This window comes from Nothoprocta perdicaria, unplaced genomic scaffold, assembly GCF_003342845.1.
Source record: "Nothoprocta perdicaria isolate Ctin4 unplaced genomic scaffold, notPer1 scaffold_93, whole genome shotgun sequence".
NCBI classification, from domain to species: domain Eukaryota; kingdom Metazoa; phylum Chordata; class Aves; order Tinamiformes; family Tinamidae; genus Nothoprocta; species Nothoprocta perdicaria.
Genome location: NW_020456232.1, coordinates 2,852,608 through 2,876,359, shown reverse-complemented (window position 1 = coordinate 2,876,359; position 23,752 = coordinate 2,852,608). Strand labels below are relative to the sequence as shown.

Below are 23,752 nucleotides of genomic sequence, written 5' to 3'. Positions count from 1 at the left end.
TTTTTTTTTTTTTTTTCTTTTTTTTCTTTAAGAATAAGAGATATAATTATGGCATATTTGCACCGTCTGTAAGTTGGGCTAGTGTGCACATCCCTGCAAAGGAGGATGTCCTTCCCTCAGTCCCTTCCCTTTTGGAAAGTGCCCGTACCAGCAGTCTGTAGCTTGTTATGGGAGACTTTGTGCCCTACTTTTCCTGTTGAATTTGTGCAGGAAAGAAATCATAATTCCTTGCTCAGGGAAGAAAGAGAGCATAAGATTATACCATGTTTCTATATTTAACAGTAAGCAGTATTAATATATAAAATACCTGAGTGGTGCCTAAACCAGGGATTAAAGCYCAGGGTTGCATTAGTGSTTCTGTTGAATCTCTCTCTAAATGYAGATAGACATCCAGAAGTTAGCACTTCTAAGTTGCTAAGACCAAGTGGTCAAATATAACCTCCGAAACAGTGGCACCGTTATGCTTCACCATGCCAACTTTCGTACATATTCATGGTGCATTTCACTTTAAGCAGATTGTTTTGATATCTAGTTCTACATGGCTGAAACTTTTGTCCTGTGTATCTGCTCTCCAAGACAGCTTTTGCAAAACATCTTCTAGTCTCAGTTAAGGAGAACACCTTTATTTCTGTGACTCAGAAAGAATAAAAACTCTTGAAGGAATTATTTAGAAAGTAGTCATTCACTATGTGTAGTATGTAACCCAGAAGATTTCTCGGCTGGTTTTGTTCTCATACACAAGTTTCAACTGTTTCTAGAACCAGTGAGTTTCTGTTATGATGGAGACGATTAAACTGGAGCATTAGTTGCCAGATGTCTTCATCATTAAAATGCACCCTGATTAAAGCAAATACAGATTATRTGACTTTAAAATATTGGTGAGCACAGCTACTTTGTTTTACCTGGCTCAGAAATGAAGGTGCCCTGGAGAAACAGCAGAAAAATAACTTGGTCTGTTCACAAGCCTACTCCCAAATGTGGTGATTTGTCTCTTTGGGTTGCAGAATGTATTTCTACTTAGCAAAAAATATATTAAAGCAGCAGGTTTGTGAAATCCTTCTGTGAAGTCAGTGAAGAAATGCATTATCTGCTTATGGTGTCAATGGAAAAGCTTCTCCCTCTCCCCTACCCAACTTTATAGTGCACGTGTATAGACGCGTAGGCCTGAATCATTGCGCAGCGGGGGCTTGCTGTGGSACTGAGCTAGTGCTGTGCAGCAGGCTGTAGCTGCACGTAGAGACTGCCTGACGGTTTTGCTAGAAGAATGATTATAGATTAGGWTAATTGAAGGATATTTTGAAAAAATATGTGGCAGAGACTGATAATCACAGATGCTTTGTAGTACTGAGCACACCAGTTAAACCAAATTCTTCATGGATGTGTTCTAATATACTCTGAAGACAAGCAACAGAACTACAGTTTCAGTTTCAGGTAATGATGTTATGTTGATTTCCATACTAATCCTTAGCAAAGTTAGTCCTTTGAGTAGTAGTTTGGTTGGACTTTGGTCAGTGAGGTTAGAAGGTGACCATTAGAGGCAGATGTGACAACATGCAGTTGTTACACTGAAAAACAGTTGGAAACTGCCTCACCACTGACACAGAAAACCAGAATTGTTTCTTCCAGTGTTAATAAGGGAAAGAAGGGTAGACTTTCTCCAGAAACTATGATTAGAAAGTTATTTCCAAGGAACAGTAAACAATCTAATTTGAAGTGAGCTTAAACTTATCTAAGGAACCTCAGGAAAAAAGAAAGAAGCTTTTTGATGATGCTTGCTATGATTCCTGTGTTAGAATTTGCGTGAGGAATTGGAGATAAGCTGCAGTTCTGTGGCTTTTGAATAGCTCTGTAAAACAAAGAACTGAAGTAATTGCCAAACATCAGGAAAATGCATTTAGTCACAAAACAAAAAAACCTAACCCAAAATTTAGACATGTAACAAATGTTAGCAAGGAGAAATGTGTGCACATCTTGGCTTCTCTTCATTGCACATGGAAAAAATATTCTTGAAGATGCATTATTCTGCCTCCTTTTTCCTGGACTTGAGATGGCAGGAGAAATGTTATCCACACTAAAAGGCTGTAGGATTGTGTGGTTGGTTTTGCACTGATGGAGCTTTCTGCATGATCAGTTACAAAGCAAGTTGCAGGATCAGCTTTGTGGTCTCACTCTATAATTCTCTGGGAACTATCAAAATATCTGAGCACCAACTGAAATGATGTCTTAAACCGTGCTGCTTGTTGAACTACATCAAGGTTATGTCAAAACTCACCTGCTTGATTTTCCTTTGTTTGCCAAGTGTGTGAGAAAATGGGATTTCTACTGCTTGTAATTGTGGCTTTCCAATGCTATAAATATATATTATATATATATGAGATATTCTTTTTAATTGAATTTTTTTCTGCCCCTATTGCRTACAGATGGCAAGAAACCCAAATTCATTTTTTCCCCTACCTCAAAGTGCTGAAGAAGAGATGCAGCTGACATGTCTATAGTGGATAGCTGACTGCAGATTTTCAAAGCAAGAGCATTAAAATTTTGCTATGGTTGTATAATGTTGCAGGGATGCAACAAGAAAAGCTAAGGCACAATTGGAATCAAATCTGGCAYGGGATGTTAAAAGTAACAAGAAAAACTTCTTCAAATATATCAACAACAAAAGGAAGGTCAKGGAGAACGTGGGACCACTAGTGAATGGGGTGGGTACCCTGGTTACRAAAAACACGGAYAAAGCAGAGCTGCTGAATGCTGCCTTTGCTTCYGTGTTTGTCRGGGGCAGCCCTCTAGAATCCCAGGCCCTAGGGACACACGAAGAGAGCCAGAGRGAGGAAGGCTTGCCCTGGGTAGAGGAAGAGTGGGTCAGAGAGCATCTAGGGAGACTCGACACCCACAAATCCATGGGCCCTGATGGGATGCACCCCAGGGTGTTGCGGGAACTGGCAGATGTCCTAGCCGAGCCGCTCGCCATCATCTTTGGAAGGTCCTGGAGAACGGGGGAGGTGCCGGAGGACTGGAAGAAAGCCAACATCACTCCGGTCTTCAAAAAAGGCAAGAAGGAGGACCCGAGTAACTACAGGCCGGTGAGCCTCACCTCCATCCCCGGGAAAGTGATGGAGCAGCTCATCCTGGCTGCTCTCTCCAGACACGTSGAGGAGAAGAAGGTGCTCAGGAGTAGCCAGCATGGATTCACCAAGGGGAAATCCTGCTTGACTAACCTGATCACCTTCTATGAAGGAATATCTAGCTGGATAGATGAGGGCAGAGCGGTAGATGTGRTCYATCTGGATTTGAGCAAGGCTTTTGACACTGTCCCTCACAGYATCCTCCTGGGCAAGCTCCGAAGGTGTGGGATAGATGTGTGGACRGGGAGGTGGATTAGGAATTGGCTCGATGGCAGGGTGCAGASAGTGGTTGTCAATGGTGCGGAGTCCAGCTGGAGGCCTGTACATTTCTTCACTGTGAGGGTGACAAAGCCCTGGAACAGGCTGCCCAGAGAGGTTGTGGAGTCTCCATCTTTGGAGATCTTGAAAACCGCTTGGCCGCAGCCCTGTGCCACGTGCTGTGCGCAGGCGACCCTGCGTGTGCAGGGGGGTTGGACTCAATGACCTCTGAGGTCCCTTCCAACCTTGGGCATTCTATGATTCTGTGATAATTGGTTCCATAAAAATAATAATCTAGAAAAATAATTTGATGACACAAATGAAATATTAAGCATACCCTGAATATTTTAGCTATATATATTTATATATATGTATTTATATTTTTTTATATATATGTATTTGCAAATAACAGCTTTTATCCATTATTCAGTGGACAACTATCTGTTGTCTTTCTGCACACATGAATAGTGATTTGTTTGGCTTACCTACATCTAAAATTGAGCCATGCAGCCTGTTCAGTGATGACCTTTGAAAACATGCTCAGCCACCTTAGTTGTTCATTTGCTGCAAAGGAAGCTTGCTCGGGCCTGCTGAATGTTTGCAGTTTTGATGTGTGGCCTTTTACAACCACATATTTGCACAAGCCTGTGCATTGAGGCATCAAGTTGTGTTRTTTCTAGCAGCTTCAGCTGCCTATATTTGTGTCTCCTTTAGAAATAGCTGGACRATTCTTGTCAGAGTGTTTCATTTCAGCCAGCAGTAGGAGTCAAGTGCTTGGTTTGACACGATGATTTGGTTAACGTGGTTTAAGGGAGCATAGTGCAGTTATGCCACGCTGGCAGGTGCTACCAGTTCCRTTCACTTGCAGTTCTGAAATCCCAACAGCCAAGTGCGGCCTGGAGGGTGGCTATGAATTAGACAGGAAACATGTTGGGCCAAACCTAGTAGATGCTTTGAGTGAAAATCATCTTCCAGGAAGCTAGACAGGATGCTTGATGGAATACAMACGACTTTCTCCCAGCAAGTAGTAGGAAATGTGTTAGTAGGAAATATGTCCAGCAACAGCTTACTCTGAGTTCTTACAGTGAAGAACAGCTCTATGGAGTAGTACTCTTAAAAGAGTTATTTTTAATATGCTTTTATGTTGAGTGTGTGTGGGTGTGTGTTTTTTCAGTTTTTTCCTTATTTTCTTTCATGTTTTTGTAACTGTCAAAGTAGGATGACGTGGGAAGCAGCACCAGTAGTCTCAACACAAGCATAAGTGGTGTTAATTTGTCTTTTAAGAATAGCTTTGTTAAAATTAAATTTATTTTCATTTGCCTGTTTTCATTTGTGCCATTTATTTTAGCAACAGCTCAACAAAATTCTTTGCTAGATCATTTCAATTCCTGTGGGTTAACTAATTTGCTAGAGGATTTCATTTTATTTCTCTTCCCTCCAGTAGTTGCATTCTCTTTTAATATGGAATAAAAAGATAAAATGGAGAAAATTTTCCTGTCTGCTTATTTCAATTGACTATATGAAATGCCTGCCAGGGGGTGCTATATGATTGGTCAGAGCTTCATCTGTGCTCTAGAGATTGAAAAATATTCTTTGGCTTTTCTTAGTATTTTCAATTCACAGTTTGCGCTCCACAAGGATTGCTGAGCATGCAACAGTTGTGTAAAGTTCTGTGGCAGAATAATTTGTAACAATTCTGATAGAAAGAGTGAGGTTTGTGTTTCTGCTTTGCTGTTTCATACATACGTACATATGAAGATTGCAATATTGTCCTGAACTCCATTAATGATTTAATGATGCTAGAAATTTGTATTATTAATCTTATACGGGAAGTTATTTGTTCAGTTAAATATTTTCCAAATTTTTAACATAGACTGCAAATATTTAAGGAAATAGGACTAGCTTATAAGGAGAGGGGAGGTTTAGGAAGAAAAGTGGAAATATGGGCTTTTCAGTAAAAACTTTTTACATTAACTTGAGGCAAGCAATGTTAGTATGTTATAATAAATAGGCCTGTGATTGACAGTCTGTTTAAAAGTCCAAGGAATTAGAATTAACAAATAGATTTGTATGAATTTTGCTGTTCTTTATATATATGTTAAAAAAAAAAGGGACATGCATTTAGTCTTGCAGTTTTTTCTAYGTGTACCATTCACTCTTTTCAAGGAGTCCCCAAATACAATAATTCTGATTTTCTCCTTGTTTTTTTTCTGTTGCCTCTATTCCAAGGAGAGTTTCTAGTGGGTCTAAGAAGGGGAGCTAAGAAAAAATTTGCATAAAATAGTTGCATCTATATACGTGACACATCTAAAGACATCTGTAATTCTACTGTAAAATTTGTAGAGCCCTAGATATTGAAAACAGGTGGAAGCTGCTAGTCCAAAAGTTGCCTGTCAATCTAGTGATTACCACGTCTCAGTCTAGGGGCTGCTCAGTTCTATGGTATCTGATTTTGTAATTAGCAAGTTTGCTTTTCTTTAAAGTTTGATAACTCCCCTTGTGCTTGCAGGTTCACTGTAGATGGTTTGAAGTCCCCAAGTTACATGGCTGTGGTTACCCTGCCATGTTTTATCACTGTGAGCACCATTGCTCAAAACTAGTAATTTGACTTTTCTTGAATTTAAGAGTCAAGAAGCATCATTTTAACACTGATTGACAAATTTTGTGTAGATCTGGAAATAAGATCGTGGTTTTTCTCCGTATTCCCATGACCTCAGTTTCTTGGAATTCCTTCCAGCTAATGCTTGCAACTTCTGACCCACTGAGAATTTGTTAGTGTATGCATATATGCTTGAAATACAGTAAATGGTTTTGATTTTGTGAGCAAGAAGTAAACTAGGAAGAGCAAAGAAAAAATTAGGGCACTAATTGATTGTGTTAAATAGGACTTCAGGCTACTGAGCAGTTTTGCAGTGTTATACAGCAAGGASCAGCTTTGGCTCAGTGGTGAGGAGGAGTTATCACAGAAGAGTTATACATCACGGGGAGTATAGTCTTCTGTTATTTACCTAGGTGCCTTACTGTTAAAGAAGACAATGCTCAAGATATGGGTTGCAGATTTTTATTCATACTAATCTTGTCAGCACTTCGGCAATCTGATACCTTTTGCCATGTTTTACAGTGAAGAAGAGATAAGTAAATGACTTGGAAATGTTATGGCAGGCAAGTGCCATCTCTCTGAATTGACTGTGACCAGTGTTTAGTGGTTTTTGGTTTTTTTTAACTCTTCCTGCATGCTGAAAATCACTTGTTTATTTCTTTCTGTAAAATGGCAATAATGATAGAAAAAAAAAGACCATATAAAAGTTGTGTTTATTATCTTCTTCAGTAATGTATGTACAAGATGATGATCTTGTGCCAATGAATTGGGTAATGGAGATCTTTGGAGTCCTCTCTCATCAGTGTGCAGAATAAAACTGGAAGCTTTTGAAAATGGAGAAATGCACAGTGTTCTCAACCTGAGCAAGATGTGCCTGTAAATTTTTCTTCTGCCTTTATAGATAATGCATCACATCAGGTCTCTATTCTGCCACCATCTCCACTAATACCCGCCTCTCGTGTAGGTGAGTGCTGTTGAGGAGGATCTGCTTCCAGCTGAACTCCGCTCAGTCGCTTAGCCCACCCTGCAGGAAATCCCTCTGCTTTTCCCAACTTGTGCAGTTGGGCTGGGGCTAAGAAGCCCTTCGAGTGCCTCGGCAGGTAGCAGAGTGGTCCCAGATGTTGCCAGGTCCTAGCAGATTGCTCGGTCTCACAGATGCCCCATGCTGTGTTGCAGGGGTAGTTGGGGTGCTGAAGTTGAAGCCCTTACCCTGCTGCRTAACAGCTCCACATGTGGCTTGCAGGGAAGGGTGGGAACAAGCCCTGTGTGTTCTCTGCTTACCCCGTGGTCCTTGCACACGTTTGACTTGGTGGGCATATGCATATTGCAGAGGATTTGTAGGTTATATTCTGGAGCATGATGAAAACCATTTTTGCCCAGGTTTTCATGGATAGTCTTCTGCCTCCTCATGAGCCTCTTGTACCACAGCTGCTTTTCTTGAATTGTCAGGGGCCAGCGGCAGAGGCCTATTTATCTCCATGTAATGCTTAGTTTTGATGAGTAGCAACCATCCTTCATCCTCACCTGGCTTATGGCCCTGCCCAGAGGTATTTATTGCATTAAAGTCAGGTCAGCTTTTAGGTTTTTGTGTTTTTAAAAAATGCTTAAAAACAGTGTGCTGGTTTGTTTTATTTTGGGGTATTCTTTGTTAACTTCTGTTTCATAAATTCTGTTCTTGATCTGTTTTTCCTTGCCCTTTTCTTTACCCTAAGTTATGGTATTTCTCCCTTCTGTAGACTGTTTTGTTTTTACCTCTTGGACCTCCTTTTAGGTTATCCACTTAAATAAGTGTTTATCCAGTTTTATTTATTTTAAAAGAGGTTTAAAGGAGAGTTCACTAGGTGATTTTGGCACCCTGCTGGGGAGGTTTGAAAGAAGCGAAGCGCTCGCTGTCTGTATACTTGGTGAGAATTATAAATTTAAGTGTTGTGTTTTGTTGCCTCTGCAATATTGATTTCATTCATAAACTGTGCTTGCAGCTGTTCCAGTCTTCTGAATAATAGTGATATAGCTATTTTCTGAATTTCAATTAAAATGACAATTTTCTGACATTTCTCATAGCTTAGATAGGAAACTTGTGCTTTCCATGGAGTTTCTAACTTATCTGTGCATACCTCAGAGAGAGCTTTAAGAAAATAAGAAAATCTGTGGATAATGCAAAGTCAAAGCTAATTTAAACTAAAAATATGTCAATATCTTTTTTTTTTTCTTCTTCTTTTTTTTTTATTTTTTAAAATTTTCCCTTCCATGAAACTCCTAAAATAGGAACATACCATTTTGGTTTCTTAAGTGTAATTATTTTTTATTCCACTTTAGAGAACACTTTGTCTCTGAATGTGGCACTTAAATGTGGAAAATATATGTTTGTCTTTTTAAGACCTAGGTGGTCTKTAAACTGTGTTACATTATAGAACATAAAAATATTGCTTGACTATTGTGTGGCTTTAAATATATGGGTAAATGCACAGATAGGCAGTTAAGGTAATAAAGTAGTAGCCTAATTTTATGGATATCAGAATGAGCTCACATGGTATCTATTTTCTTGACATCAATCAAAAACAATAATTTTAACACAAGCCACTTTTCCCCCCTCTGCATAGTGTTGCTTTTTGGCCAAACAGAGATATTTAGATGAACATAACTTCCAYATGTGTTCCGCAACTTGTTTCTACTTGATATTCTATGGTTATAGCTGAACATTAGTAGGACTTCTTTTTTATTTAGGAAAAGATATAAATGTTTTTTACTGATGCTTCAAATATTCTGCTGTAGCCTTTTTTTTTTCTGAGCATGTGGTGGAAAAGACCTCCAAAATATATAATTAATCAATATTTGATTAAATAAAGTATGTTTTAGTTAACTAAATGCCTTTAAAATATCTTTATAGGATTTAGTTTAGCAGCTTTTAAGAGGAACAAGAGGAAGCTGGAGTTGGCCGAGAAGGTGGAAACAGATCTCATTCAACTAAAGAAAAGAAGACAATCATATGAAAAGGTTAGTTCATATTTCAAATATTGTTGTCATTCTTAATTTACAACAACATTTCATATCGTATCTATGATGAAACTAATGTGGTATCCAAAGGCACTTCTTAAACACCTTAATGTCTGGATGATGTAGTGATAATTTGCTTAGTCCAATTAACGTTCTGCCTTGCACTTTGAAAAAGAAACTCTGATTTCATATCTTTTTTTGTACTATCAACAATGTATTTTGCTCATATTGACGGGGAAACATGACAAATATAAACACAAATATTTACAAAAGCATTTTGTTGAGCTAGGGATTTTTGTCAGTGTTTCCCATTTTTCAATGTTCCCTGAGTGCACTGCATTACAGACCTGGAATTGGTGAAATTTGAAATATCAGGTGGGTAAACTTGTGCATCTGTGCATGCATCTAGCATTGACCTGGCCCATATTACTTTATCTCCTTTACTACAAAACTCTTGCTTTGGTAACCTCAGTCTCTGCTGCCCATGTAGTTGCATAGACTTATAAAAATAATTTATAAGCTCCAGAGAAGTGGCAAAAAAGGAGAGAAAAAAAGAGAGAGAAAAAAAGGAAAAAAAAGAGAAATAAATATTCACTGTAGTCTGTGCAGTATAAGCCAGTAATAAAAGTGGCTTATTTCTTCTGTGTTCATAGTTCAGGATTTCTGCCTAGTAGGGATCTATTTCTGAGTTTGCTAGGAGGTAAAGCATGTAAAGATGATAAGAATGGAGGGAGGGAAAGCAAGTTAATTAATGGTCCTGGAGCTTCTCTTGTTTTCAGGATTTTATGCATCTCCTGGTGGAAGTTCCATTTCCTAGGGTGTCAAAATGTACCTGAGGGAGGAGGGGTCTTTGTGTAGTGTTGACATTCATGTAATAGGGGGCAAGTCAATGCTTGGAACATGCCAATGTATGAGCTTACCAGCCTGCCATTTGAAATTTCAAGGGCTCCAGAGTCAAGTGCAGCGCTCGTGGGAGACTCCCAAAGACCAAAGATGGTAGGTAAAGGAGGTGGTCAAATACAACTCTGCCCACTGGTAAGTATTCCAGTAACACACTGGTTTTGTCAACCCTTCTGGTGCCTCTTGTCTTCAGAGGGAGGACCAACAAACAAGCAAACCGTAGCACCATTAGAAGGATGAGAAAATGGGCTGCTTGTGTTACACAAGGTAATTGCAGTGTATGCAATTACCTACTATGGTAGGTGTGATAGAAATGAAAAATCAAATTCTACAATATAAAATTCTACAAGAAAGATGCAAAAGCTATCCAAACTATGAGAAATAGCCTTTTAACAAGGAAAAGGCACATTAGCTGTGATCTTTAAGTTTGTGCTCTGAGCAGCTGAGATGTATGAGGTTTAAAAATGATCATTTTACAATCGTTTCAAAACTTCTAATAATTAAAAGTTAATCATCTTCTCAAGGTTCTTTTAATTGATAAGTACTGAATTTATTTATTTACTGTGAAGCTGCAAATCTGTCCCTTTCAACAGGACTTGCTAGCTGTTTTTTGTCCAGTTTCAGTCTTTCAGCTATTCTGCAGCATAATCTGTATGCCTCTGTTCCCAATACTGCACAGCTGTCATAATTCCTGATCAGTTTTTGTCCCCAAAATTTTAGAGGTTGAGGGAAGAGCAAAGTAGAAAGTGTGTTAACAATGTGAAAATTGAAAGAAAATGATAATCAAAAAGCCGATGTGAGGAGGGTAGTACTGSACACCAGAAAGGATAGACTGAAAGAAACTTATAGCTGTAGATAAATCATACCAGCAAAAAAATATACAGCTTTAAAACTTAGTTTGCTTTAAAAATTATATTATACCAAGTTTAAAAGAATTAAAGATTGTATTAAAAAAAAAAGTTTGGGAAAACTAGGCAATGTAACTTGCCAAGGGAGATTTTAATCTGGTAAATGGAATGTTCTTTTTGCTGTGTTTTTGAATCGTTTATCCAATGTAGGAAGTGTAGAAGGCTGTGCAATAGCACACAGAATAATTTGTTCAATAACTTCACTCAGTTTTGAAGCTGTGAAGACTGAGGAATATTTTCTAAGTTGTAGTGGTTTATGTATGGATTTATGTGGTTTAAGGAACTGCTCTTGTTTGAGTGAGTTAGCTGAATAAACTCATAGAGGTTCTGACATGATGAATACCATCATGAGGTGTGTGTGTGTGTGTATGTATGTATATAATTTCTTTGTTAAAGGGGGCAGGAGATGGATGACAAAACCTGCATCCTACTAATTTCTTCTCTGAATATGGGATCATAGGATAATTTATGCTAGAAGGGTATTATCACATGTGACCTTTAAAACTTCCAAGCATAGAGCCTGTACACTGCTTCAGTGATCTTCAGGCTCTTCTCAGTCTACTGAATAATGTTGTTGTAAAGGGCTAATAATATCTGTATTAAGTTGTGGCTAGCAGCCCTGGGAGACAGGAAATATATTTGCCCATGAGATCTGTGTGTGTTTGTGGGATTGTTTGTTTTGCAGCTTCTAGTATTATGTATCCCATAATTTTCCTTTCTTTTTACAACTTGGAAGGGAACTTGCACTTTTCTCCTTTGCTCTGCTCCCTCAGATTCCTTTCGCTTCTCAATTGCCAAGCTTCCTTGATTCTTTTTTTTTACCTTTCTGTACTTTTTAGTTCACTCTCACACATCAGTTGACCGTATATGATTTTTCACCTTGCTTTACCTCACTAGGTCCTTTCTTTGCTATTAGGAAAATCAGCCTGGTTTTAATATTGAATATGATTAGCCCAAGCTTAAGAGGATAGAAACTTGTTCAGAAATAACTAGATGTAGAGGAAAGAAAGAAGCTTACTGCTACTCTGCGTTAAAAGTGAAGGAATGATATTGCATGAAAAATGAGAAAAAGTATCCACCCCCAAGGTAACATTATTTGGCACCTTTGTGAGCAAGAGCAGGCAATCTAAGCTTTGATTGAGTTAGAGATGTTTATCACCTTCTTGTTTCTAGAGTTCTCTTCAGGTCCTGTCTTAGGCAAGAGAGCATTTTCAGAAGATTTATGGCAGTATCTAATGAGTATAATATGAGTGATAACTAAGTACTGTGCTTTGATTGTCTTATTAGTTAGTTCTGTAAACATCAGCTTGCAGACTCTTTAAGAAGTGCAGTCTGTCTCTGATATGCTATTTGAGTTGTTGTTTCTGTTTGTGTGTCCTGCAGGAGAATGACTCAGGAACGTTGGATACAGTTGGTGCCGTCGTCGTTGACCAAGAAGGAAATGTTGCTGCTGCTGTCTCCAGTGGAGGTTTAGCGTTAAAGCATCCTGGGAGAGTTGGTCAGGTGATTATTTTCAGATGGRAATGTCTGTTCAGTGTCACATTGTCTGTATAAAACAAAAGGTATTAAAAGAGAAAATAAAATACAGGCCTTTTTCATTGTTAGTAGACACAGAAATCTTGAGATGCATCAGAAATATCTTACATTACCCTTTCGCTGTAGAGTTGTATTTTGTTCCATTTTTCTTGTAAGCAGGTCTCTCTCAGAATGTATTTAAGAATTCTTTTTGCAACAGCAAAATAAAGGAGACTTTGCATCTATAGGGAATAGTTGCATTATTTTGTCATTTGGTATCTGACTTTTTAATTTAGTTACTTTTGAAGTACTGAGTCCTCCTCTTCTGCAAAGTTAGACTGCCTTAGCTCTATAGCAAGCACTCAGCTCTGGTGAGTACTGTTGGATGATATGACAGAATTAATAGGAATTGCCATTTGGATTTTTTTTCTTTTTTTAAGTGTATTTTATTTCATGTATCTGAGGGCAGGGGGAAGGAGAGAGAACAAGCCAAGAGCTTCGTATACTTAAACTAACAGAAGATGCATTTCTTCTCTTAGGCAGCTCTTTATGGTTGTGGCTGCTGGGCTGAAAATACAGGAGCTCGTAACCCTTACTCCACAGCTGTGAGTACTTCAGGTATTTGCTACTTTTATAAATATTTCAGAATGTTCTTATCCTGTACTGTAGTTAGTTTACAAATCTCAAATGAGATAATCTTAAGAATGATGAATTAAAATTTTAACACTMTTCCCAGATTATAAATATGTTACATGTGTATCTTTGAATGTGTGTGTAGGAGAAAGTATTATCTTGAAATCCATCAGTTTATCTCTACTAGTTGCTTACATTGGTAATTGAACTTAAAAGACAAAATTGACAACCATGTGAGCTTTTCTAACACCTTCTGTTGAACTGAAAGATGGTTTAAGATGGTTTAAGAAGATCTCTTATCATTTTGCTATCTCTATGTAAATATATTATTTATTCTTCCCTTTTGCACCTCAAATCTAGGAGTCAAAATGGCAGGAGTTCATAATCAGTTTGTTCCCAGCCCTCTGTGTTTCCACTCCCTTCCATTTCCACACATGTCTATCAGCTTTTACAATTTCCAGCCCCAATGGGATTAATTTATCTAGACAGAGTCCAGAGTTCTAAAAAGAGAGTAGATGGAAATGGCACTCCCTCTCACTCCCATTTTCCTAATCTTAGGAACAGCATCATCAGAAAAATTACTTCCARCATTTTTTTTCATCAATGCTTATGTCTATTTGTGATTTGAAATACTATTGAATGTTGAAGTTATCAACATTCACTATAAGAAGTGAGGGAAAAAAATATCTCTTCATGTTGCAGGGTTGAAGTGCAGGTCGTGCAAACTATATCCCAAATTATTGCGGAAGAACCCTGTTGGAGAAATGATGGGAGGAGGAGTGTAGCAGGATGTGCAACTAAAACTTGACACAGCCTGAAGAGCATCAGAAATCTCTGCTGCTTTTCAAGTCATGTGTCTTTTAACTTTCCTTGTTGTTAAGTCTGTCTTGTTCTGTGGAAAATTTGTGGATATTCACTAGAAGTTCCTTGCTGCCAATAGCAAACTATTTATTTGTTTATATTTGTATATATTTGTATGTATTTGTTATATCTGGAAGATCCACTCTACTCGAGAAATACAATATTGATTTTAGTTTCATGAGTGCTTACCCATGTAAGCAAATATATTTAAATATTGCAGCTTTGGGGCTCTAATAATTGGTAAACATAAGCCTAACGTTGGAGTTTGCTTGATGAAAAGTTGAGGACACCTTTATTTAATTTTTTCAAACTGTTCTTTACCAAGTCAGCAGGATCTGAGGCCTATACAAGTACAAACAAGCATCCTGATACACTTAAAGGAGATGTCTGTATTTAATGATGGCCTCAAATAGAAATTTCYTTTCTTTTTGCTGGTACCAATTTTGTACAGTGGTAAATACTTTAATGTTATACTATTTATAACTATCATATATATATTTTTATGATGTTATGTTCTAGCTTGCATGACATTACATTAATACCAATCCTAGTTAATTGAAATAGACTGTTGGCGGTCTGTGAACCATGGCCATCTGTTTATTTGGTTATTTGAAATTCAGACTAGTGGTGTTTAATTAAACTCTTCTTTCTGACTTTCCTTTAAAGTGTGTGTGTGAGGGGAAAGAGAGAGAGAGAGATAGAAATGTTTACAGGAAGTGAGAACTCTTCTGTAATCAATACCATTCTTTTTTTTCCATTTTCAGAAGCTCATAATGTTTTATTTTATAATGTAATTTATGTTTAGTGCAACTTTAAAATATATGGATGCCTGACTCTTGTTTAAAATATGAGCATCTGACAATGTGAACCATGGAGTTAATTAAGGGGTAAAAGGATGGAAAAATTAAATTATAAGAAAGGTTGAAAAAATGAAATTTATAGTTTGGATAGACCACAACAAAAGGTGGGACTGGGGGCATGAACATGTGCAAGTATTCAAAAGGTAAAGTTGCCAAGATGAGGAAGAAAGTAACATGCTAACATTTATTGTTACTGGATGAAATTTTTAAAAAAGCTGTATGATCGAATTGCATAAAATCCAGAAAATGTCTTGATCTAGAAAGCTCAAAGGTTGTCACTGCTTCTTAAGGGATGTGTTTTCTTTTGAGGTGCTTACCATTACTTTAGRCTATGGTTGTAAGAATGATCCTGGCTGGTAGGACCATCCAGCTCGCCATTAATAGTTCTTTCAGCTCAGTCTCGAAATCTTGTTTTGGATGGTGTGTAAAACAGCACTAGAAATGTTTTTTTACAACAAATGGGTTAAGCCAAATGATTTGCTTTATATTGTGGTGCTGATGGCTTTGGAAGACTAATGGCATCCTGCATGTGACTGTATGTGTTAAGCTGTATGAGCAAATAACATTTGCTCAGTTATTTATCCTTTTTTGATCACATAAACATGCATTTTTTCACTGTTCATAATTCACAATTTTGTTAAATAGTGAAAAAGAAACAAAAYTTTTCTTGGAAAGAGTATTTCCTCATCAAACTTATGTTTTATGTCAGAGCAAAACACTGTTTACAAGAAGGTGGTTTTCTTTTGAGGGGCATGGAGGGAGAGAGGAAGGGAGAAGTGAAGATCACAGTGGATTGTTGGGGTACTGAAGATGAGACTAGATMAAGCTAGCTAAAAATCGAATTTATGGAGAATATATTCTGCCATACACCTTTCTGTCAGATCAGAAATGGAGAAATTCCTTCCTGTGATCTTTTCCCATTCTATGGGTCAAACCAGATCACCTTTGTCTAAATTGTGAACTGACAAATACATAATTACAAGGAAGAAGATTTTTCACTTTGAGACTGAATAACTGTCCTTCGGTCACTGCACAATCATTCTGGAAACATCTTAATGATTTATTTTTATTGGACTTAAATTGGACTCAGCTGCCTGACCTAGAGAAGAAAGCTTTATAGTAGGATCTCATTCCCGTGATATTTTGTAATTTCGGAAAGAAAACTACCAGTTCTGACAGCTGACTTGTTTCTGTGTGTCCGTTCTAGCGCTGAGCTTCTGAAATGAAGGTATTGTACATTTCTTACAGTGCTATTAGACTGCATAGTGTGGTGGGTTTTATTTTTATTTATTTATTTTTATGTTGTATCATAAAAATAATGTGACGGTATGTCATTTTGGATTTTTGAGAGAGTGCTTGAATGTGGCTGTTGAATCACAGAGGTTCAGCTACATCAGCGGGGTGTCAAATTGGTAAGAGAGAAAATGTTTCCTGGGTCAGCTCTGAGGCGGCTGAGATGACTSCTACTATGATTCTTCCTCAAAAAATGGTGTTCTTAGCAGAACTCTGGTGACATGTCAGGCCATGTCCATGCCTGTACATAAACCTCCTTCATCCATTCTGTTTGCTGCAGCTTGTCTTGTAGCCTCATTTTTATTTATTTATTTATTTGTCAATATAATCACGGGTTGCACAAAGCATTATCTTTTCTTTATATTAAAAAACATACTTGCATATACTGTATAAATCACAGAATGGTTGCGGTTGGAAGGAACTATTGGACATCTAGTCCAACTCCTCTGCTCAGACAGGGTCACCTAAAGCATTTTGCACAGGATCACATCCATGTGGATTTTCAATGTATCCAGAGAAGGAGACTCCACAGCCTCTCCGAGGAACCTGTTCCAGGGTTCCCTCTGGGCTGCAGACATTTATTCCTCCGTTTATTCCCCATGCTGTGTGCCTTGGTGTACAAATATTTCAGAGAGGAAATCAAACCTTAGCTGTGAAATTTAATAACATAGCGCAAGAGCCACAGCATGCAGGAGTGATGGTAGAAACTGAGTGAAGACTTACTGAGTGAAAGCTAAAAAGCTCGTGAGATGGCGCTTGCTTTCTTTCATTGACACTAGGTATAGCTAATAGCTAGACGTGTTTTTGAATCACAACAGTAGGAATCAAAACTTTTCTTGTTAAAAACACATGCATGTGCAAACACACATGTGCACATGCACACAAAAACAGCCAGGCCCCCCTCTTCATCTTCCTAACCAGGAAGGAAAATAAATAAAATAAAATAAAAAGACCCCACACAAGCCCAATTAGAACGTTTTAGTAAATCATTTCTGTCGGAGTGTGAATGTAAACACAGGAAGATGGGTATTGTTTGGCTTGGGAGTATTTGAACAAAACCCAACCGCAAGAGAAACCATACTCAGAGTTTTTGGCTGTACTTTGAGAAATCATTTCCTATTTTTTCTTGAGCATAATAAGAAACAAGGATATTGTGCATGTTTTTTTCATTCAAGGTAATTTCAAGTGTGTCATTGAACCTTCTGCCCAGTTGGAACAACCACGGTGACTCCAGTTTCTTGTGCTGATGAATTCACCAAGATCTGAAAGGATTACTAAGCTCTGTGGTCAAAAAAGGAACCTCTGTTATAATGAAGGCGTTTTAGTGATTACGTTAGTACTCTTTAAAAAGTGTGCTGGATGCACTTCTGATACATCACGCCATGGAGCAGAAAATAGCAATCTTAATATTGTAGAGAATCCTTGTGATGATGTTTTCTAGCTGCCCAATTRAAAGTCTCTACTGTAACATTTTAAAAAAATAAGAAATTGTAAGAGTTGTTTCACAATGGCTTGGGATTGATCTGGCATGTGGTCCTGGTGATCATGTAGCTGTGCAGTGAGTCTTGAAAAACTAATTCTGTTTCTGTTTTCCTCAAGAGGGATAGGTGCGACTTGCATTTCAGTCACATTGTGGAATTTCTTTTGAATTAAGAAAATTTATTTGATAGATTTATGAAATCTGGCCTTCTAGGCCTTTGTTCCTATTGTCCGTGTCTCTGTTACGTTTTCAAAATCCTTGTTAATAAGGAAGTGAGTGTGTTCACTGTTCCTGTCCATGCTTTCGCTCCCCTCAAACTTGCACTGTTTTTCAAATCTGTTCTTTCCAGTCCATTCYGTTTCCCCTCATAGGTGTCGCTGGAGCATAGACTCCTAGTTGAAAATAAATTTTCAGTGATAACCACAATGGTTTCTGAATCAGTTTCTCCAGGAAAGTTTTGTCCCAATAAGCTGCCTCATGGCACAGGACTCTGCTTTTGTGATGGCTCTGCTGGAAACCAGCAGCTGCGGCTGGTGAGGCACTTGCTCCAGTCTGAACCACTGCATGTACAGTTATTTCCCAGGCAAATCTTGTATTCTGCATACTTTGTTTGAGCTAAATTATGTGAGGTAGATGTTATTATACAGTTACTCTCTTTCTAGAAATACCTATTATCCATCAAAAGCAGTCTGGTCCTTGGAGTTGGGAATTAAGAGCTAATTTAATGCATCACAGATGAAGCAGCTGCCTGTGGGGAAGACTTATGTCATTACTACGGTGAACCAGAGAGTAGAGGAAGGAAGATGTCTGTCTCCAGACAGATGAGCATTTACCTCAGAAACGAGCACTGCTGAGAATTCAGGTTCTGAGTCCAGATGCTTTTTGGAGGCTTTCAGTGCTGTRGCATGTGGTGCCTGAACTTGCTATCGCTGCAGGGCTGGGTGAAGAGAAGCAGCARCAGGCAGGGATGATTTGTGGGCCTGTAGCATTAAGAACTGTGGAGAGCAGTGAGTTAAGTTGGTAAAACCGTGTTCAAAGCGGAGAGCMTAAGTATAAAATAATCAGGGTGCTTGCTTGGGGTGCCTCCAGAAGGCTGTTTGGAAGCAGAACTGGATGCCAGCAATCAAGGAGTGCTTATTGTCTCTTGAAGTTTTCACTGGGCTTAATAATACGTTGTGAGTATGAAGTCGCAGTGACTTTTTAAAGATGGTATTTTTCTGTGTGAGACACACAGCTCACCCAGCTGTGCACCCCTAACCTGGGGCACGAGCCAACCACGCTCGCAGAAAATGCCCTCTGTCTCCTACTCTGAACAGTTAGTTCCACCCCTCTTGCAATACCTTGCCCAGGTTACTCTAACTGGTTGCAGGGTGTAAACTGAAATCAAGACTGTAGCACTGAACTCTGCTTTTGCATCTTAAATGTTAGTCATAGGCTGCCATCTAATTTCTTTTTTTTTTAATTTTATATGGCAAGTGATATAGTTTGAGTAGGTGTAATATTTCTAGAAAGAAATCATTTGTGACAATACTCTGCTGAAGGCCTAGGAAAAAAAACCATTTTTTTTCCCTTTTCCATCTAACCAAAAATAATCTTTCATAATATATTAAATATGAAGAAGAATGTAAAATACAAACATCCATTTTAATGAAACTACAGTTTTCCTTCAGTCTGACTATTTTCTCTTAGAGGAACATCTTAAATTCATGTTCATAATAATAGATGCAAATAACTTTTTCAATGGTTAAATTTGTCTGACATTTCCAATTATTTGAAAGTGAATGATTGATTCCATGATATGCAAATTTTAACTCTTCATTTTTTTTTTCTGTCCGTAAAACTGTAGAAATGGTGGTCCTGTTGCTCTTCAGAGAGAAGCTGACTTAAGTGAACTCAAGTTCACTTTGCCCACACTAAATATTTAAAGCTGTTTTGCAGAGAGGYTATTTTCCCACCTTTTCCTCAGAGAAGTACAGCATTTGACCTAATGTTCAATACATCTTTTGTTGTCTTTGTGTAACCACCAGATTTTACTGAAGTTATGACCTTCTGAAAATTTTTAGTTTGCCTATGCTTAGGAGGTATTTGTTAGCTTAGAAATTAAATCATCTAAGCACAAAAGTGCTCTGTTGATCCCTCTTTATGAATTGTACGGGACTTTATTTGCAGGTGTTCCTGCAGGTCTTCCTGGCAGCAGGACAGTAGATTGCAAATTTCTTCTGCTAGCTGGTAAGCAAGGTGAAGGGAGAAACAACTGCTAATAAGAGTACAAAAAGCTAAAAATCTATTCAATCTTTGTTCATTACTCTAGTGAATTATGCTAAACTTCAGAATTTTGAGTTCTTTTTTCAGTAGTAGAATTCACAACCAGAAACGTTCTTTAAATGTTTATACTAACACACAACTCACTGTATCGGTATCTCACCAGCCAAATATTTATTATTTTACTTTATATTTTAATATCTTTGACTTGTTCTTTTGGCTTTTTAGTTTTTAGTCGTCTCTTTCTAGAGATGCTGGTAATGACAACCAGAGCTTACTAGAATACAGGCTTTCATTCTTTTTGCATTGACATAACTAAAAGATACTTGAGGAAATAAAGCAAAAATGGCAGAATCTTGTAATTTGTTAGTTGATGCTTCTTTTCTAGGCCCTTGTATTCAACTAAAAGTAATATCAGAATCAAACCAACTTAACATGGCCAGGTTCAAACTTTGCTGAAATAGATAATGAAGTACAGATAACCTGTAGTTTCTATCTTTAGCTTTTGAAAAGAGAAGAGTCATTCTTTGGCAGTAGAATAAACTAGATTTTTTTTTCCATTCTCAAATGGATGTAATGCAAGTTTCCATTTCGTACCCCTTTAAAATGAGTTCCAACACTTTGTGTTGAGGTACTGCACATTTCAATAGCTAGATGGGCTCCGTCAGCTTGTCAAAACCCCATAAGCTCCCTGCTTATGGCTTGCAGAAAGAAAGCTAAATTTTCATTTCTCCTTCCATTCAACAGGAGTTTCTTTCATGTCTGCAAATTGAAACGGCGTGTTTTTCAGTGTGGTGCATGGATGTGTGTGTGCCCTCTGGCACACCTGTTTCTAATTTCCTGACTTGAAAGCATCTCCCATCAAAAGAAGCAGAAAAACAATTTCTTTCTGACACGCTGCTCAGARGCCCTTGCTTTGCAGAAGGCCTTCCTTTCTCTTGCCATCTTGGTCCCATCGGTAGAGCACTGCAAGACGTGGAGCACACTTTGTATGGGAGGTTTGGTTTATATTGTGCTGGGTTCTTTTCCCTATTGTTGCGGTTATTTTAACCCTTAAAAATCTCATGGAGAAGCTGCTATGTTGAGTAAAAAACAGTAATATAATCCTTAGTTTCTTATATGAATCTCAATTTAAGGACCAAAGACGATAGCAAGTTAAGGCTCGTGTAATCCGTGAACTAAGTAGAGTATCAGTTACTCTTTGGTGCAGGAATTTGGTTATTCAAATTTAATTAATATAGCTCAGACTTCTAACTTTTCAGGTATACAGTGTAAAATAGTATCCAGTTTAATAGCTGAAAATCCAAGGTGTTACAATCTTGAAAAGTAGTAATGAGATTTATGTGAAAATTGGATATAGGCTAAGYTGACTTGCTACAGGATAATATAGCTATTAACTATATAAAAACAATGAAGAAGCAAAACCACTCATTTTGAACCCCTACCTTTCATATTACTGACTTGTCTGTTTTCTCAGCTCAGCAAGTGATATTTCCACAGGTAGCACTGGGAGTGTTTTCCATAGCTACTTAGGTCCAGTACATTGTATGCTATGGAATTACCCTGGTTTCATTTATGAGTGAACTCACAAGTGAACAAAACTTTCAAAAAGGCTGCTGTAAGGTTGAAAACTGTTGTATGCATTCAGTTAAATAGTACCCGAGTGCAAAGAGTTGGCCTGGCTCTGCTCGTAGTTCATAATGCTGACAAATACTGAATTATTTGGTTTTGTTCATTACTATACAGAAAATGCTAAAAATGTGAATCGAGGTATTTACTTACGTAGCTTTTTGGACTATAACAAAAAAACCTTGAAAGTTTTATTGGGTCACTTTATAAGTGACTGTTGAGTCTCATCCTTGTTAACTTCCCTTTTCACAAGAGCCTGTTCCTCTGCCATGTGCCTCTGAAGCCTTTTAGGAATCTGTTTTTTAAGCTTATTTCCTTAAGATGCTAGAAATTTGCTTTTCAAAATGGAAAACAAAACAAAAAAACCCAGCAATTCTTACCAAATCCCATGAAGTCAGGAATCAGATTTGTGAGGGAATGACTCCTCTCCCTTGAGAAATGCTTGTGTATTGCTTGTGTTTTGTTACCTATTTTTAGAGTGTTGCAAGTCAAATAGAAATGCCTGGGCAAGTTAAAACCTCTACAATTTCTCCTTCCAGCTGGATTTTTTCTCCTCCCCCTTTATTCTTCCTTTTTTTTTTTTTTTTTTTTTAGAAGGCTGCCCTCAACCTTTCTTTTTGACTTTTATCTCTACGTGTGATCTTTTTTTCCTTTGGATTTTTTATTTTTCCATTTTTCCTTTTTTTCTTTCTCTTTTTCCATGTTGCTCTTCTCTTTCCCTTCTCTTTTTCTTCTTTTTCCTCTTTTCTCTTAGTTTGCAGTTCAGAAAATGTTGTATGAAAAATACTAATCTGAATCTGTTTTTTTATTTTTTATTTTTTATTTTTTTTCCATTTATCAAAGTAAGAGTATCCTTTTCCCATTGCTCATTTTGCCAGTAGTGATCCTAAAGAAGGATCACTTGCCCCTGCAGACATGGGCAACAGCAATTACAACGATAGTATTTTTGTCAGATGGTGGGTTATGAGTAGGCAAGCTTATGTTGCACAGTGTTACTGTGCTAAGAAAGTAATATTACTATATGAAACAGATTGCTCAGTAAAAAGCATTAGGTTAAGCCAGCAAATTTTCCTTCTCTAGACAGTCATCATTGTTTGGCTCACTCTTGTGTGAAGCTTTATGGAAGCTTTGGTCGTCACCGCAAAGTGGTTTTCTCTGAGATATAACAAACTTCAGGTTCCTGGAGAAATTGTCAGCCCAAATGGGAAATAAGGTGATTTAAACTCTGTTTACAGTAAGGTTACTAAAACAAGTTTAGCTGTACTTTACTTGTAGAACTGAGAATTYTTCCAAGGAATCCCCTTTGGTTTGGTTTAAGTATAATACAGTGAAAAACTGCAAAGTATCATAATACATACAGCTAAATGGCACATAATGTGAGATAGTTGAGCAAATGAGAAGCATTAAGATTTTCTCTGTTTTATGTACATGATTTGAAAATCTGTTAAAGTAGTTATGATTGTTTTTACTCTTTCCATCCACGATAATTCATTTTTTTCAGAAGTTGGCTAATGCCAGTGGTTAGCTTACAAGTGAATGGAACTATAAGTTTGAACCCACAATTTTATATTTTAAGTTAAAAAACAGATTTAGATTACTGTAATTCTGCATGTACTTATTTTATGTCTAGCCCTAGTATTATCTACAGTATTTTCCCAACTTGAGACTATAGAGATCTTAGCTAAACTGCAGATAATTTACTGTCTAGGATTTGGTTCTAACTTATGATGATAGTAAGAGTAAGTCTGCTGGAGTAATTATGGTAATTCTTTCCCCAGTCTTTATCTGGCCAAAGAATGGGAGACACTGCATAATTATTTTTCTTATTGAAAAATTGATGTTCCTACATTGAAAACTGAAGTAACTTTCTTTTCAGAAGTGGGGGAGTGCAGGGGGAAATTAGTTTTATTAGTTATCTGTCCCTGCAGATTGCTGACATGTGATGTGCTGAAAGATTTTTACATGCACTGCCAGCAGCAGTCAGTGAGTTTACTGCCTTATAGGATGACATAAATATGACAAAAAGAAATCACTTTGTTTATGGAGATGTAGGGATGTGAGATGTGCTAGTAGAATTGAAGGCTGCTTTCCTTGTGGTTGATCCTGGATCACATCAGTGGGCTGCAGCTGGTCTTAACCCATTTTAGATTTTTTCTCTTCTGYGTCTGTGTGTAACAGACTTGATGTTATGGGAACTCTTCAATAAAGTCATTCTCTAGAGGAAAATAAGATTATACATCATGCTAAAAAATGGCTATTGTCTTTTTGATGCCAATTTAAGAACTACTTACAAATTCTGAACTAGTGGCATCTGTTTTTATTACAACTTAGAGATGCATAGGCTCACTCTGATTTTTGTTACTCATTTGCTTCACTCACATCTGAAGCCAGTGCTTATTACCTCACAAAGAGTATAAATTTTACCTTTAGAAGGTAAA

General features: G+C 37.6%; 1 protein-coding gene across 2 annotated transcripts in view; it reads left to right on the top strand.

The window, feature by feature from the left end:
• The window catches only part of TASP1 (taspase 1), a 67,611-nt gene that overhangs the window by 18,793 nt on the left and 25,066 nt on the right, over positions 1–23,752 (top strand). For both annotated transcript variants that reach the window (XM_026052892.1, XM_026052891.1), the window contains exons 8-10: positions 8,867–8,973; positions 12,165–12,284; positions 12,836–12,914. In XM_026052892.1, coding sequence (XP_025908677.1) covers positions 8,867–8,973; positions 12,165–12,284; positions 12,836–12,914 — 306 coding nt within the window. The remainder of the gene's footprint in view (positions 1–8,866; positions 8,974–12,164; positions 12,285–12,835; positions 12,915–23,752) is intronic.